Genomic DNA, 18,076 nt, shown 5'->3' on the forward strand with positions numbered 1-18,076 from the left:
AAACAGATGGCAGTGGTGCGTGGCGTTGGGCCCATGGGGGTGGCAGGAAGAGAGAGGCTTCTGGGAACCCAAGTTGGGAAGCTAGAGTTGGGGGAGGGTTCCTGGGAAGTGATGGTGGAAGCGAGGGCTCCATTCATGCAGCCAGGCCTGAAGGAGAAGGGGAACTGTGCTCTAGGTCATTGAGTCCTGTTTCAGGCTGGGGATATAAACAGATATAGCAGACTGCGAGGGGACATGGCAATCAGGAGAGGGGTGTCCATCCCACGTAGGCGACCCCTGCTCACCTCCAGCCAGTCATGCCTCTAAATGATTTTGTTGCAGAAAAATACACATAAGATTTACCATTTGAACCATATTAAAGTGTATGGTTCGTGGATGTGTAATAGATTCAGTGGCGTGCCACACCGTCACCACTGTTTCATCCTAAAATGTGTTCATCATCTCAAGGGAACTCTGCTGCTGCTGCTGCTAAGTCGCTTCAGTCATGTCTGACTCTGTGCAACCCCATAGACGGCAGCCCATCAGGCTCCCCTGTCCCTGGGATTCTCCAGGCAAGAACACTGGAGTGGGTTGCCATGTCCTTCTCCAATGCATGAAAGTGAAAAGTGAAAGTGAAGTCACTCAGTCCTGTCTGGCTGTGACCCCATGGACTGCAGCCCACCAGCCTCCTCCGCCCATGGGACTTTCTAGGCAAGAGTACTGGAGTGGGTTGCCATTGTCTTCTCCGAAGGGAAACCTAATACCTATTAACAGTCACTTCCCATCCTCCCCTCCCCCAGCCTCTGGTAGGCACCAGCCTGCATCTGACTCAGGGGATTTGCCTCTTTTGGACATTTTGCATAAATGGCATCATTCAATACGTGCTTCTTCCTTTCAGCATAATATTTTCATGGTTTTTATATCTTCCCCCCTTTTAAAAATAATTTAATTTCTTTTTGGCTGCACTGGGTCTTCATTGCTTCGCATACTTTTCTCCAGTTGCACCAAGTGGGGGCTACTCTCTAGTTGTGGTCCTGGGGCTTCTCATTGTGGTGGCTTCTCTCGTGGAGCGCAGGCTCTGGGGCTCGAGGCTTCAGTAGCTGTGGCTCATGGGCTCAGTAGTTGCAGCTCCCAGGCCCTAGAATTTAGGCTCAGCAGTTGTGACGCATGGGTTTAGTTGGTCCGCAGCATGTGGAATCTTCCCGGATCAGGGATCGAACCCAAGTCTCCTGCATTGGCAGGAGGATTCTCTACCACTGAGCCACCATGGAAGCCTTATGTGTCCATTTTTATGGCCAAATAATATTCCAATGAATGGATCCATCACAGTCTATTTACCCACTCATCAGTTGAAGCATGTTTGGGTTGTTTCTGTTTCTTGGCTGTTGTGAATAGCGCTGCTCTGAACATTTGTGTTTGTTTTGTTTCATCACCTACCTTCATTTTTTGGGCTGTATGCCTGGGAGTAGACTTGCTGGGTCACACAGTATCTCTGTGTTTATCTTAGTGAGGTGCTGCCAGACTGTTTTTCACAGAGACTGCACCATTTTATATCCCTGCCTGCAACGTGTGTGAGTCCCTAGTTTTCAGAGAAGCCAGAAATTAAGGGTGTTTCTGTGAACTCCCTCTTGGTAACGCTTCGTGTTGAGCTGGTCCCTGGGGCCTGGCTCAGCTGGATGGGGAGAAGGGGAGGAGGTCCCTGGAAACCTGCCCAATGAAAACAGATCTGGGGGTATATGCCACATTCTGGACCCATTGGAAGCTGTTTTTCTGGCTATTGCTTGGTGCCTGAGTGTGGCGTGATATGTCGTGATACCCAGGGCTGTGAATCCCATTGGCCACAAGGAAAATGTTTCTGAGGCTGCAGTCAACGGGCTTTTCTTTTCTCCTCTTCTCCAGGAGGAAGGGGTGCTGGCTGTGGGTTGAGGAGAAGTGGTGCCCAGGGGAGGGTGGGCCTTGAGTCCATCCCACTGGGATTCTGGAGATTGGAATCAGAGGCAGCTTTCCCCCTGGGTTTCTGTGCCCAGCATCCTGGGGCTTGGGGAGCACTTGTGTGGGCTTGGGAGGGTGCTCATGGGGATGATGGTGCTCATCTGTGTCCCCCATGGCAGCTGGCAGGAAGCCTGATGGGGGGATATTAGTGGAATAAAAACATGCTTGGCTCTGGGGGTTGGTTAAAAAAGTAACCTCTGAAAAGTGGAACACTTAAATTGATATCCATTGGTTGATTAGTCCATCCGTCCATCCATCCCCCCCTTCATCCATCCCTCCATCATCCTTCCTCCCTTATCCACCCATCCATTCCTCACTCATCTCACTCATCACCTTCATCCATCCATTCACCCCCTCTCCATCTATCCATCCATCCTTCCTTCCCTCCTTATCCATTCATCCATCCATCCATCCCTTCATCCATCCATCTATCCATCCATCCCCACCTTCATCCATTCATCCATTCATCCATCCTCCCCCCTTATCCATCCATCTACCTATCCATCCATTCATCCATCCATCCATCCATTCATCCATCCTTCCCTTGCTTCATCCATCCATCCCTTCATCCATCCATCTATCCATCCATCCATCCTTCCCCCGCTTCATCCATCCATCTATCCATCCATCCATCCACCAATGCATCCATCCATCCATTCATCCATCCTTCCCTCGATTCATCCATCCATCCCTTCATCCATCCATCTATCCATCCATCCATCCTTCCCTTGCTTCATCCATCCATCCCTTCATCCATCCATCCATCCTTCCACACTTCATCCATGCATCCCTTCATCCATCCATCTATCCATCCATCCACCCATCCTTCCATGCTTCATCCATCCATCCCTTCATCCATCTACCCATCCATCCATCCACCTATCCATCCATCCATCCATCCTTCCTCCCTTGTCTACTCAACCCTCCATCCATTCCTCACTCATCTCATTCATCACCTCATCCATCCATTCATCCCCTCTCCATCTATCCATCCATCCATCCATCCTTCCCCCCTTCATCCATCCATCCCTTCATCCATCCATCCATCCATCCACCTATCCATCCACCCCCCACCCACCCATCCTTCCTTCTTCCCTCTCCCCTCCCTCCCTCATCCATCTTACCCTCCATGCATCCGTCACTCATCTCATTCATCACCTTCATCCATCCGTCCCCACTGTATCCCATCTATCCATCCCTCCATCCATCCACTCATTTCTCCTTCCTCCTCCATCCATCCATCTCCTTTGAGTACCTGGCTGGGAGCTTTCCCTGTTGGGACCGGCCAGTCACTGGATGTCAGCTCTGATTGGCAGGCAGTTTGTCTGACTGGTTCACTGCTGTAGCTCCAGTGTTTGGAATACTGCTTGTACATTGCAGATACCCAGATAATTTCCTGATTGGCCAGAATGTGTGGAGATTCCCGTTGGCTTGGGTTTGTCTAACCTGGTACCAGATTGGTGGGGAGTGGCAGGTGGCACCCCTATGGGCGGCACATTGAGTTGACTCTGAGAATGGTGACCTTTGGCCACTCTGGACCACCGCCCCTTGGGCAGGGCCAAGGACAGGCTGTGATTGGGGTCCTGGCTCCTCCTTAGGGATCCCAGTGACCTCTTTGCCAGGTGAGGAACAGGGAGGTTGGTCTTCTTGCTGGAGTTGCCAAGGTGGGCAGGGGCCCATTTCTGTAGGATCCTGGATGGTGTTTTTTTTTTTTTTTTCCTGCACTGCTTGGCACATGGGATCTTAGTTCTCCATCTGGGGACTGACCCTCTGTCCCCTGCATTGGCAGCACAGAGTTTTAACCTCCAGACCGCTAGGGAAGTCCCTGGACAGTGGCTTTAATAGTGTTAGGATTATGGGTGGGCCAGCCCTTTTACCTGCATCCAATGCACAGAGGCTTGAGCCCATGGCTGTAGACAGGGGGCACAGCTGAAGTTTCCTTGAGCACAGAGATACAGGGGAAGGCCTAGCGTAGGAGACCCTTCACATCGCCCCAGCCCACAGGGCGTCATCCTTCCCATCTCACTTGGAGTGAAAGCCCCGTGTGACCTCCACTCTCACTGTCTGGGTCTCCCTGCTGTTCCTACCTCAGGGCCTTTGCACTTGTCGTTCCCTCTGCCTGGAACGCCCATCCAAGACATCTACACGGTTTCCTTTCTCTCCTCCTCCACGTGTTTGCTTGAGGACACCTTTTGGTGAGGCTGTCCCTCAGCACCCACTTTAAAACTGCACCCCAGCCCCCATTCCCTGCCTACCTACTCCACACTTCTGCTTTTCTCCATAGCACAAACATTGTCCGCCATCCTATAGTCATTCCCGTGTCACCTCCTGGAACACCATTTCCAAGACGGTGGGTGGGGAGTTTGAGTCTGTTATTTGCTGCTGTGTGCTGGTACCTGTCCCACAAGTGAAAGTGAAAGTGTTAATCACTCAGTCATGTCCAGCTCTTTGGGACCCCATGGACTGTAGCCCGGCAGGCTCCTCTGTCCATGGAATTTTCCAGGCAAGAATACTGGAGTGGGTAGCCATGCCCTTCTCCAGGAGATCTTCCCAACCCAGAGATTGAACCCGGGTCTCCTGCATTGCAGGCAGATTCTTTACTATCTGAGCTACCAGGGAAGCCCAATAAGAGGTGCCTATAAATCGTGGTTGACAGTAGTGGGTGGCCAGGGCACCAGGCAGGATCTCTGCCTGTGCCCCCATCCACATGGGCTATTCTGGCTCATGGGCCAGGCCAGATGAGGCTCACCCACACCACTTCCCACCTTCATCTCATGACTTGGTTCAGAGTCGGGTTCCTGGGCATCCATTCTGCACCATAAGCCCCTGCTGAAGGCGACCTTCAAATAGATGGCCTGTTCCTGAATTTTTACTGTATGTCAAAAGCTAGAAACACAAAGTGTGAACAGTCAGCTTCATTCTAGCTGGTGTTTCTGCAGCATCTTCACCTCACATTCCAGAACTGTTTTTATCTTCAAGTCCTGTCCCATCTCTCCACCCGCGCCCCAGTGCTGGCTTCCAGGTCACCATTCTCCTTGGGCCACTGAATGCCTACTTTGTGCCAGGCTCGGAGATATAGCAGTGAACAAAACACATATTTATTGAGCACCTTACTGTATTGGGTTGGGGTTTTCCAGGTGGCGCTAGTGGTAAAGAACCCATCTGCCAATGCAGGAGACATAAGAGATGTGGGTTCAATTCCTGGGTCGGGAAGATCCCCTGGAGGAGGGCATGGCAACCCAGTCCAATATTCTTGCCTGGAGAATCCCCATGGACGGAGGAGCCTGGGGGGCTACAGTCCATAGGATTGCACAGAGTCAGACTTGACTGAAGTGATTTAGCGTGCTTTGTATTGGGTTAAGTGGTGTCCTTCTCAAGTTCATGTCCACCTGGAACCTATGAGTGTGACTTTATTGGAAGAGAGGATCTTTGTAGATGTAATTAGTTAAGTTGAGGTCACACTGGACAGGCTAGGCCTTAAGTCCAATATAAGTGGAATCCTTATAAGAAGAGGAGGCCAGGTCCTGGTTAAGACTCTACACTCCCAATGTTAGGCGCACAGGTTCAGTCCCTTGTCGGGGAACTAAGATCCCGCATACTGCATGGTATGGCCAAAAAGAAGAGGAGGCCAAAATGAAGACAGACACAAAGAAAAAAAGGCCATGTGAAGGTGGGCAGAGATTGGAGCGGTGGGGCCACAAGCTAAGGAAACCTGGAGCCACCAGGAGCTGGAAGAGCCAGGAAAAGGTCCTCCCCTGGAGCCTCTGGAGGGAGTGTGGCCTTGTTGACACCCTGATTTTGGACTTCTGACGTCCAGATCAGTGAGAAGATCCATTTCCGCTGTCTTTAGCCGTTCAGTTTGTGGCAATTTGTTACAGTGGCTCCAGGAAAACAATACACCTACTGTGTGCACCATGCGCCTTGTGGGGGGTTCAGCTGTCACTTAAACGTTTATGGAGGAGCTACTGTGTGTCAGATGAGCTTCCCTGGTGGCTCAGCAATAAAAAATCTGCCTGCCAATGCAGGAGACTCAGGTTCAATTCCTGGGTTGGGAAGATCCCCTGGAGGAGGGCAGGGCAACCCACTCCAGTATTCTTGCCTGTAGAATCCCCATGGACAGAGGAGCCTGGCAGGCTACAGTCCATGGGTCACAAAGAGTTGGACAGGACTTCGCGGCTGAACAACTGTGTGTCAGACATTGAAGAGACCAACGAGGCCTCTGCCTACAGGCTCCCAGATCATCTGTGTGTCTCTGACTCGAGACAGTCTGGGTGGGGATGGGGGTGTCATAGACCATGTCCCTTCTGTGAGACTGGTGGCTGCTCTGAGCTCAGTGGAGGGTTCTGACGAATGCTTGTGTGCTCGTGCTGGGGGCCTCCTCACTCCTGCCTGGCAGCTGATTTTAAATTCTGAGGCTCCTCCACCCGGTGCAATTTCCAGCGTGGGTGCCCATTAGCTCCAAGAAAATGTCAGGCACGTGCTGTGCAGACAGCTCCCCTTTCATCTTCCAAGGCTCAGGTCTGAAGGGTCCCAGGCACATTTCAGCTTCAGTTCCAGGCTCTTAACAAGCAATCCCCCCACTTCCCTGCGCTCTCAGAGATATCCCAGCCCCGGCAACTGTGATCCACCCTCCTATGAGCCAGGCTGCTTGGGATATGAAAAGTCCACGGAGTGTGCTCGGTATGGCCTCCCTGGCTGTCTTGCCTGGGGCCTAAGAGGGATGTCCGGGCAGGATGGAAACTTACCCTCCCCCAACCCAAAGAAAGAGACCTTTCCCCAGCAGGGCTGGGGACTGAGGATGCCGGTGTGGTGGGCTCTGTCCTCACCTCGTGTTACTGGTGTTCATCTCCCAGAAGTTCATTCATTGAGCAGCTGCCGTGTGCCCAGTGCTGTGCTAGGCTCACGGGAGGCCGCAGAGGCAGACACAGAATCCAAGGCATTGGTGAGTTCTCTCTGTGGATGCGGAACGTGGGGTTGGCAGCGTTGTGGGGGTGCTGCCGAATCAGAGCCACAGCCTATAGGGCTCTCCAGGGCGGCTTCCTGGCTCTGGCCAGGTGTCTCCTCTGGGGCAGGCATGCTGGGGGTCCCTGCCGTGTGCATGGGAGCCCCAGTTTGCAGCCCTCCTCAGGCTGATTCCGCAGGGCAACAGGGCAGGTGCCCCCACCATGTTTTGTGGTTTGGATGTGCGAGGCCCGGCGGGGCTTGCGGTGTCCCCGTCCCATGGGGCTCAGGAGTGTCCTACGCCGCCTGGTGAAGCAAGCCCTTAGCCTCACCAGAGCGCCCCCTCTTCTCCCTGGAACCCTGACCTGGCTGAGTTTGCCTTATTGAGCACCTTCTGTTCACCAGGCATCACTTCACAAGCGTGCTGTCCTCCTGGGTCCGTGGAGCAGGAACACGCATGCTTCCCATCTGCCATTGAGGAAATCGAGGATCAGAACCCCGAGGCGTCTTGCCAGAGGAGGGGAACCACGGCCCCCATCCCTGGGGGAACGCATGGCCTTCTTCACCCCCAGAGCAAGGTGTTTCTGAGGCCGGCAGTCTCCTTCCCACCTTCCACACAGTCTGCTTCTGCTTCTTAGTCCCTGCTGCCCCAATCCCGCAGCATCATCTCACGTATCTTGTGATAACCCCCCCACCCCCCTACCCTGGCCTCCTGGATCCACACTTGCTCTTCACGGCGCCTGCTTATCAAACACTCTGGCCCTTTCCTCTCTTCGTCAACCACCTTCTGTAGCTCCCCACTGCCTTTCAAACAAAATCCACCCTTTCCATGGCCCATGGGCCTTGAATGACTCGAGGAATTTCTCAAGCACACAGTGCCTGTTCTGATCTCTGGGCTCTTGCTTAGGTGGTGGCCTCTGCCTAGAGCCCCATCTACTTCCCCCTCCCCCGGCTGTGTCTTGTTCACACTCCAGGAGGTTCTCCCCGGCTCCCTCTTGCCCTCCTCAAGGCTTGCAGAGCCCCCAACCTGCACTCAGAGGTCACTATTTACTGCTTGTCTGCTCTCTGCCGCACCCTGCCGGAGCGCCAAGACCATCTGTGGCCTGGACCCTGCCTCATTCAGTAGCTTGGGGCTGAGCTCTGAGTGGGGACCTCAAAGTGTCTGGAGAACAATGGATGCCCACCATCCTCTCCTGACCCCAAAGCCCCAGACCTGCAGTGATGTTGGGGCCACTGCATCGCTTTCCTGCTCTAACCTGGATCCTGTTCTCAGAACCCCGTTCAGCCAAGGCCAGATTCAGGAGACCCCCTACGTTGCCCCATGGATCTCGCTCATCCTCTCCTCACCTTGTCTTTATGTTAATTTATTTGGCTGCGCCGGGTCTTGGTTGCAGCGCGCAGGATCTTCGAACTTTGTTGCAGCACGTGGGATCTTAGTTGTGGCATGCAAACTCTTAGTTGCAGCATGTGGGATCTAGATTCCTGACCAGGGATTGAACCTGGGCCCCCTGCATTGGGATCGTGGAGTCCTGGCCACTAGACCACCAGGAAAGTCCTCCCTGCACCCTTGTCTTTGGTAAAGCAATGTATACTTTTTCTTGTTCTGCACCTCCCAACATTGCTGATGAAGTCAAAACTTAATCCCCCAATGTTATGCAAACACCACCTTTATCTAGTTTCAAAACTTGCCTGGTAACCCTTACATCTATCAGCACCCTCCCCACCTCCATCCCACCCCTTGCCCCTGGCAACCACCAACCTGTTTTCTGTCTCTTTGGATGTACTGTTCTGGACATCTCCCATCAGTGGAATCATCCAGTGTTTGTCCTTTCGTGTCTGGCTTCTGTCACTCAGCATCCTGTTTCCAAGGTCCATCCACGTTGTGGCGGGTGTCCGTGTTTCTTTCCTTCTTAGAGCTGAATCATACTCCATCATAGGGGTAGACTGTGTTCCATTGATTTATCCGCTTGTCTATTGACGGACCCTTGGGTGGTTTCCACCTTTGACTATAGTGAATAGTGGTGTTGTGAATACGTGCATGTACACTGATTTGTTTGAATCTGTTTTCCGTTCTTTTGGGTCTATGCCTAGGAGTGGAATTGCTGGGTCATACGGTAATTCTATGTTTAACATTTTGAGGAGCTGCCAGACTTATTCTCCTAAAAAAAATTTTTTTTTTCAAGTTGGCAAAAAAATGTGGCTGAGGTTGGGAGGGATAGAAATTGAGCTTATTGAAATAAGCTCGTGGTGAGTGTAAGCAGTGTGAGGCCCCAAGGGGCCCCTGGCTTTGGGGACAGCCTGCACCTGAGGATGCTGGACCAGGGAGCTGGTGAAGTGCTTTTTGCAGGTGGGTGGCAGGGGTGTCAGCCCCTTGGTGGTGGATGCTCTGTGTTCATGGAGTGGGAAGCCAGCCAGGCTGGGCTTGAGGAGGGTGGGGAGGTGGCCAGGGATTCTCCAGGGCTGGTTTGAAAAGGTGTCACGCCCCTGGCTTCTGGAGCCCATGTGCAGTCCACAATGTGAGCACCTGTCCAGGGCTGCCATCCCTAGTCGGCATTTCATTAGACCAAGAAGGTTAGAAAAGCTGTGGGGACATCAGACTTCTCACCACCTTGTGCAATGCAAAGCTACAGAGCAGTTTGGAAGTTGCCCGTGGTGCTCTGGGAGGAAAAGCAAGCAGAACCGACTTCTACCTGCCTAGCTGCTGGCCTCGTCCTCTTGCTGGCCTCTCTGGGTTTAAAACCCAGAGAGAAGCTGGGATAGAATTGGCTTTGCTGCATCGGACCACCAGGGTCTGCTGGGCTTTGTGACAAGCTGGGACAAAAGGAATTCTGGAACTGGGTCCAGCATTGGTGGCCACAACTGACCCCTCTCCGGAGGCCAGTCTCTTGTCTCTGGGCTCCAGGACAGACGCCCAATTGCTCTTGGTGTGGACTGTCAGGGGCAGCCTGGTCTCCCTTGCACATCGCTGTCACCGGGCTGCGGCTGCTGCAGTCACGGTGCTAGCGCTTGTAATCGTAGCAGCTCCCGTTTGCTGGGTGACACTTGTTCCCCCGTTCACACGAGTTACGCGGTTTATCCTGTCTCCATGGCTGGGAGAAGTCCATGTGGGCTTTTCTCCTGCGGTGGTTGTAGGGTGGCAGTTTTGGCTCTGAATTCTTTGGCTTTGCAGTGGTGGAAGGCTGGACAGCACCCGATGGAAGGGTTGCCTGCTCCAAGACTCCTTCGTGCTCTGGAGGAGTCAGAACTTTTGATGGCAAGTGGCAGAAACCCAGGTTGGGCTGGCCAAAGCAAAATGCATAGAAGGAGAGCCTTGACTTCCCTGAATGAAGAAGCAAGCTTTGAGCTGCCTTCAGGCATGGCTGTCATCAGGACCCGACTATTCTCTCGCCACCCTTCACTTTTGCCTGTCTAGGGGTATGTTCTTGGATAGGTTTCTGCCATGCAATGGCCCCACAAGATCCCCAAGCTTTCATCCTCCTAGCTTACAGCCCCAGTGGAGAGTGCCTCTTTCTGGTTCCTTCTCAAAGTCTCAAGACCCAACGACTCTCATTGGCTCATATTGGGTCACATGCCAATCCCTGAGCCAATCATTGGTCCAGGGGAAGCAGGAATCTGATTGGCCAGGCCTGGATCATGTGATCACTCCTGGAGTCTGGAGAGGGAAGATGGTTCCTGAAAGGAAAGTCAAGTCTACTGTAGCCAGTGATGGGGCTGGAGAGCAGGAAGCAGTCAGGGCCCCCAGATGGAGGGGAGAGGGGTTTGTTCCTCTTCTGACCACCATGATCTCCTTCTTCCCTCTTAACATGCCTCCACATCAGATCTTCAGTGGGCAGAGCACCAGTGGAGGGTTTCGGGGTGTCCATGCCCTTGGAGAAGGATGGTCGTCAGTGGAGGGCAGGGTGATGAGGGACATTGTGATGAAATTTCAGGGAGCTGAGGGGGTACATGTGAGGTGCAACCCCAGCCCTACCTGGGGACATCCAGGTGTTGAGTGCTTGCGCCATCTTGGATTTTCCTCAGCTTTTGAGGAGGGGCTGTGAGTGGGGCGTTGCACTTGGTGGGGGCCTGATGGACACCCATTTTCTCTTTTTCTTTTATTTTTGATGTTGGGTATGATTTATTTGGCTCTTAAACAATACTAATGTAACAACCCATGGTCTCCCTCCCTTCCCCTTTCAGAAGGCACTGTCCTCTTAGCCACAGGGACAAGCAGAAGATTCCACATCACCAGAGCTGCCCCCAACCTCCCAGGTCTTTCCTTCCGTTCTGTTAACCACCCTCTTCCTCCTGTGTGTGGTGCTGGTGTTTCTGAGTGGACACCCCCTTTCAGAGTGGCCCAGTGTGGAGGGGGCCCAGGACCTGCCAGGCTCTCAATCCTGGCCTGCGCGGAGGAACCAGTTACAATCCTGGGGAGGCTGCCTGCAGCAGTGGCCAGCAAAGAAGGGAGAGAAGGGGCCTGGGGAGAGGGGGGGCCCCCCAGAGATTCCTGGGCAAAGGCCTCTTCTGACCAGAGGCTCTCTTGCTCTCTTGCCTGGAGTCCTTTCTTCTTTCTGATCTTAGTTTTTCCATCTGGAAAGCCAGTGGACTGTTTCTTGAGATTCCTTCCATTGCCGACACAGGCGTGCTTTCTCCCCTGCGGAGGCTATCCTTCGCCTGGCCCCCAGGAGCCGCCTGGGGCCCCCTTGGGGCCGTGTCCTTGGCTGTTTCCCCAGCGTGGCCCTCAGGTTCCCAGTGCCCTCGCTCTCAGCTCACATCCCGGCCAAGCTCACGTTTGTCCTGTCCCCCATCGCGGTGTCACACTCCCCCACCCCAGGGTCACCAGGAGGCCCAGGCAGGCCCAGCTCTGCCCGTGGTCACACTGTGACCTGCGTTCTTCCCGAGCTGACCCTGTTCACCACCGTCCCCCCAAGCTCGTGTGGACCTGTCCCCGCCTGGGACTGAGCTGCCAGGTGCTTTTGGGGAACTTTGCCCTGGTGACTCAAAGTGGCAGAGGACTTGGGGTGAGGTTGGGTGGGTCAAGGGTGTTAGGGGGCCATTGGGGTGGTGGGATCAGTGTCCGCAGAGTTGAGGTTCCATGGGGGTGAGGTTGGGTGGTCTGAGGGTTCTTGGGGACCACAGGGGTGGTGAGGGCAGTGTCCACAGAGTTGGGGTTCCATGGGGTGCAGTTGGGTGGGCTGAGATTGCTTGGGGGCCATAAGCGAGGTAGGGCAGCACTTGTAGAGTTGGGGTTCCCATGCCTGCTGAACAAGGGCCTTAGCAGTGGGGGAGGGCACGACTGTCATCCACGTGGCGTGTGCAGCAGCTGCTGGCCTGGCCTGTGGGTTGGAGGGGCCTCAAACACCACTTGGCATCTCCCTCTGCTGTCAGTGGGCAGGGAGCATGCCAGTGGCATGGAGGAGGGTCCTGGAAGACCCCTGTCTGCCCTCGTTCCCTCACAGGGGCCACAGGAAGGACTTGGGGCCCCTCCAAGGTCTGCCAGGAGCAGCTGCCCCATGGCTGATCTTGCTTTCTTTTCTGTTCTCACAGGTGCCTGGGACAGGGTGGTCTGCGAGCAGATGACGAAGACTGGCTTGTAATCATTGTTGACCGTTGAGAGGGAGATTACAGGGGCCCAAGAGCCCCTCTGGACGCCCACCACCATGTCGGGATCTACACAGCCTGTGGCACAGACGTGGCGGGCCGCCGAGCCCCGCTACCCGCCCCATGGCATCTCCTACCCCGTTCAGATCGCACGGCCACACACGGTAAGGGGCACAGATGTTCACCTGGGGTCACCTTCGGAGTTTTCTTTTGTCACTGGGTTTCTGTTTCTCCTTGGAGTTGGCGCTTGTGTGGCTCTGATGGTGTCCAGCCAGGGCTCACTGTCCCCCGTGGGGAACTGGGGTGACTGGCAGATACCACTGACATCTGCGACCTTTCCAGGCCCCGGGACATCTGGGAAAATCTCTTAGCTCCCACTTTAAAGCTGGGAAGGTGGAGCCCAGGGCCAGGCTGAGCTGCGATCCCTGCCTTTGGGTCTGCTGTGGGGTTTGCTTGCTGATGTGGAGCTCCTGCTGTATACACTGTTGGCCCAGCCTCAACCAGGCTCCCCTGCTTTAGGATTGAAGTGACTTCCTGGGGGCTGTGGCTCGCAGACCCTCCCCTCCTCAATCCTCAGGGCCTGGAACCTATTCACTGAGTGATGCTCAGAGCTTCCAGATGACAAGGCCAGCACGTGTCATTCTCTGAATCTCTGATATGAGCGGGGCGGCGATGGGGGGGAGGTCCGGGAGCGGGGTGGTGATGGAGGGGAGGTCCAGGGGGTTGGCTCTGCTCATGGGAGAGCTGCCCCAATGTTGGGGGTGGTAGCCTGCTGGGGAGGGAGCAGGTGTGACCTTGGTCAGGTTTTTAAAAATTTTTTTGGCCATATCATGTGGCATGTGAGATCTTAGTTCCCCAACCAGGGATCAAACCCAAGCCCCCTGCATTGGAAGCCTAGAATCTTGACCACCAGACCACCAGAGAAGTCTCCTTGATCAGCTTTGCTGAGCGGCACCCGACGCTGTCCAGCTCCTAGTGGGGGCCCCCTTTCCTGACTTCACCTGTAGCTCCCTGTGGCGCCAAGGATGGGCTTTGGTTCTGCTCTGTTAGCACTTATTGGGCACTTACTATATACCACATCTTCAGAGGCTTGCCAGAGGGCCTTCAGAGTCCTGGGCGTCGCCTGCTGGACCTCCTAGCTACTCAGCGAGGGACCGTGAGGGTCTGCAGTCACAGCCGGGGTTGAAGCTGGCCGTGCTGGCCCCGGCGTGTACATGCCTGTGTCTGTTCTGCTCGGGTGGCGTGGTCCCTCCTCCTGAGATGCTGAGAGGAAATGGCATGGGAGGGCTTTTCCATCCTCCGTGAGCGAGATGTTTTTGCATATGAGCCCACTGACCCAGCCTGAGGGCCTCTCGAAAATTTGGGCCCCAAGATGCTTTTGAGAGCTGGCTGTGATCAACAGGCACATTCTGGATGGAGTGGTCAAATTCTCACAAACAGCCTAATGAAAGAGGACCTCACGTTATCCTCCCATTGTGCAGACGAGGAGATTGAGGCTGGGAGGTTAAATAATAGGCCTCAGGTTCAATCACTGTGAGGAGGCAGAGTCGGCTTCAGCTTCAGGACTCTGTGTGTATGCATGCTCAGTCACTAAATGGTGTCTGACTGTTTGTGACCCCATGGACTGTAGCCCGCCAGGCTCCTCTGTCCGTGGGATTTTCCAGGCATGAATACTAGAGTGGGTTGCCGTGTCCTCCTTCAGGGGGTCTTCTTGGACCAGGGATTGAACCTGCGTCTTTCCCATTGGTAGATAGATTCTTTACCACTGAGCCACCAGGGAAGGACTCTGAGCCCCTGTGAAAAAGATGCTTCTGTTTATTGGTCACCTACCGTGTGCCCAGGGCCCAGGGCTATACTCCTGGGGATCATTTATTATTATGTATCATCATCAGCTTTGTCATGATCACAACAGCAAAAATAAGTGTTCTCATCCACTGAGTGCTTGCAGGACAAGCTTTAGTTTTGTTTTTTTTTTTAGTATTTATTTATTTGGCTGTGTCGGGTCTTAGTTGAAGCATGTGGGATCCAGTTCCTTGAGTGGGGATTGAACTCAGGCTCGCTGCACTGGGAGTGTGAAGTTGTAGCCACTGGACCACCAAGGAAGTCCCTAGGGTGAGGGTTTTGTTTATGCTCTTTGTGTATACAGTTGCCCTTGCTCCAGGGGGAACATTTTGCAGGTGAGCAAATAGGATGGGTTATGTAACGCTTCTGAGCCTTGGTTTTTCATCCATAAAATGGGGTAATGAGAGCATCTGTTGCCTGGTTTCTCTTGGGGATGAAACGTGATGATCTGTGGAACAGCATTATGGCACATGTGTCCAATTGCAAAATTGTCATCGTCATTAGAGCTGCCTGGCGGGGGGCGGGGGGCGGGGGCCCTCCCCCCTCCCCCTGCCCCCTCCCCCCTCCCCCTCAGGGAGGTTCCCTCCCCCTCCACCCCGCCCCCTGGGTGAGTCCTCGAGTCCGCATGGCCCTGCCATCCTGCCATCCCACCCTTCCTTTGCCCCAGCTCGGCCCTCTTGCAGTCCTTTGGAGTCGCCACCTGATCTCAGACACTTTCTGTTTTTCCTGCTGGACTGCCAGTGATGCAGGGTGTGGCTGGGCAGAACCAAGTGGTCACTTCCTCTGGGCAGGAGGCTGAGGCTGTGCGTGGGCGGGGCCCTGGACAGCTACGAGGTGGGGCATCCTTATCCTGTGCGGTGACCACAGTGGGGCCCCACTTCCTGACCACCCTGCCTGGTGCTGGGGCGGCCCAGCTGCGGGCCCCTGCTTGTTACTGGGAAGGCTTTAAAAGCAGGATTTCTGGGTGTCCAGGGCAGGTGGTGGGGTCTTGCTCTCCCAGGCATATGTCCAGGGCTTTGCTTTGGCAGGTGGGAGGTGAGCATTGGGACTGTAATCTGGGGGTCCCCCTGCAGCCCTGAGCCCTAACCCCTTACTGTCAGGCCATTGTACAGAGTTTCTGAGAATTCCCTCCTCCACCCCGAGTCTTTGAAAAACAAATGGTGAAGGAAAAGGGGAATAAAAGCACAGAGAGACAATGCCTGGTTCAAGGGCCAGATGGGGACCCAGGGTCCCAGCGCCTTGTACAATAGTTGAGGCAGGGATGCTGGGTTGAGGGGCGGGGCAAGAATGCCCAGATGTGCCTTTGAATCCCTGTCCCTCCCAACTTGCTGAGTGACATTGGGCTGCGTGGGGCAGGCTCAGTTTTCCCATCTGTGATATGGCTGTTGTGGGTCTGAGCATCACCGGCGGATGTCTGCAAGGTGCCTAGGGCCGTGTCTGCACATGGCAGTTATCTCTTTCCTCCTGGGAGGCTGGCGGGAGACTGAAGAGGGCCTGGATTCTGAGAGGGGGCTGGGAGCAGCCTCCTCTGCTGGCCTGTGCTTCGACCTACGTCATCTCCAGGCCGCCTGCTGTGTTATGCCTGGCTCAGGTGGAGGGCTTGATTCAAGTGTGCTTCTCCGGTCTGGCGTCAGGCACGCTCAGAGCCTCTCTCCATGGTGCTGTGCACGTGGCTTGCTCAGTCCCACCTGCTCCTCCCACACAACCTCTCTGTGTCCTATTCTCACCATCTCTGTGGTCTTGGCTTTCCTCCCCCACAGTATCACGACCCCACATTTTCCCCCGAGGGTCTTGGAGTCTGACGGTCTCCCAGGATTGAGGGTCCCAACACATTCTCTCCTTCTTGTCTCTTTTCCTGCTTTCTACAAGCCACCTCGATTCTGCCATCTCCCTCAGGTCCCCTGGGACCTCTTGAGCTCTCTTAAGTTCCTTCAAGCCTTGAGCTGAATGAATGCATTAAAGCCCAAAGACACAGGGTCTGAATCCCGGTGCCACTCCTTCCTGCTGTGTGGCCTTGGACAAGTTATTTAACCTCTCTGTGCCTTAATGTTAGAAGGGCGTTTAAGTGCATAGGGTCTCAAGCTAAACCCCTTGCATTCATGTCCTGCCTCAGTGATGTCCTAGCTGTAAAACTCTAGTTTAGTGGCCTGACCACCCCTTGCCTCGGTTTCTCTGTCCGTTGGGTGAGGGTAGTTATAAGCCTCTGAAAGTGTTACTCAGTTGTGTCCAACTCTTTGCAATCTTATGGAGTGTAACCCTCCAGGCTCCTCTGTCCATGGGATTCTCCAGGCAAGAATACTGGAGTGGGTAGCCATTCCCTTCTCCAGGGGATCTTCCTGACACAGGGATCGAACCTGGGTCTCCTGCATCGCAGGTAGCTTCTTTAAGCCTCTGAGGATCAAGTTAGTTGACACGTGCTGAGGCCTGTGCACAACGCCTGGGAAGGTTAGCGTGACTGATACACTGCTGTGTTGATGACTGATGCTGCTGCTGTCATGACAACAACGTGCCCGTTAGCATCATTTTCCGAGTGGCCCCCAGGGTACATGGCAGGCTTTTCCTCCAGAGGAGGGGTTGGCAAACCTTCTCTGTAAATATTTCAGACTTCTCGGGCCATGCGGTCTCGGTCACAATGACTTGTGGCTGCTGCTGTCCCAGAGCGAAAAGTAGCTCAGCCAACACGTACTGGAGTGGCTGTGGCCATGTGCCAGTGACACTTGATGAGACAGGCCGAGCCTGGCTTTGGCCTTGGGCCTCGTTGGCCCCAGATCAGTGCTTATCGGGCTCTCTGTGGGAAGGATCGGTCTGTTTCATTTCCAGTTTGTCACAAACGGATACATGGGCCTTCTGCACGTGACCCAGTTTGCGGGCGTGAGGACGGGTTTAGGCCGAGGCCAGCAGGACCGTGCTGGCCATGCGCTCAGATGCTGCGGTCCTGTCAACAGGCTCTCAAGAAGGATCTGAATCTGCTCATCTTCAGCGCTTCCCTCCAGACCAAGGGTCACGGACTCAGGAGCCCGCTTGGGCCACACACATGTATGGGGGCAGCGGGCGGGGCTGGAATGGTTTGAAACACGTGGAGGGTTTTCATGTTGCGAGATGTGTCTGGAGGGTTCCGGCCAGCGTGCCTGGTGTCTTCAGGCTCCTAGGATCACAATGAGTCTCACCTTCAGCCTCTCTTGGGGTCTCCCCAGTTCTTTCCTTCCCATAAAGATCGAGGCACCCTCTGGGGTCCCTGGACTCAGAGCCCTAGGGTAGAGATCAGTGTGGGTGGCCCCCAAGATGGTCTTTGGAGGGACTGTGCTCTAAGCTCATCCTGCTTGACTCTTAAACTGGGAAACTGAGGCCAGAAGGGTTCATGCAGTGGTCGCCCCATGCCCCTGCCTCAGGGGCCCCAGGCACCACGTGCCTTTCTCCACCTCAGTTGGCGGCGGTAGGCACGCCATCCTGCCTGGGCCCTCTCCCGAGGGATTGGACTGTCTGCCTTTCTGCCGCTTTGTTCATTTTGCTTTTGTGTGAGAGGGAATTTTCCTCCTGGCAGACTGCAGCGCTTGCTGATTTCTTCTCACACCTCGGCGTGCGTGTGCACACCAGATCCATGCCTGGCAGCCTCGCCAGTGGGATCCCAGAGGCTGCCACCCACTCCCCCCAGCCCTTTCTACTTCTCCCTTTGAGAGCACCTGGTGGACATCCTGGAGTGTGGGGAAGCTCGGGAGAGGCCGAGCCTTCCTCTGCCTCCTGG

At 54.6% G+C, this 18,076-nt stretch overlaps 1 protein-coding gene across 10 annotated transcripts in view; it reads left to right on the forward strand.

Annotated features, from left to right (window-relative positions):
• The window catches only part of NCOR2 (nuclear receptor corepressor 2), a 239,145-nt gene that overhangs the window by 66,844 nt on the left and 154,225 nt on the right, over positions 1-18,076 (forward strand). For all 10 annotated transcript variants that reach the window (XM_055550325.1, XM_055550328.1, XM_055550331.1 and 7 more), the window contains one exon: positions 12,439-12,656. In XM_055550325.1, the coding sequence (XP_055406300.1) occupies positions 12,552-12,656 (105 nt within the window). In that variant the 5' untranslated portion in view covers positions 12,439-12,551. The remainder of the gene's footprint in view (positions 1-12,438; positions 12,657-18,076) is intronic.

Source organism: Bubalus kerabau, chromosome 16, assembly GCF_029407905.1.
Source record: "Bubalus kerabau isolate K-KA32 ecotype Philippines breed swamp buffalo chromosome 16, PCC_UOA_SB_1v2, whole genome shotgun sequence".
Lineage (NCBI taxonomy): Eukaryota > Metazoa > Chordata > Mammalia > Artiodactyla > Bovidae > Bubalus > Bubalus kerabau.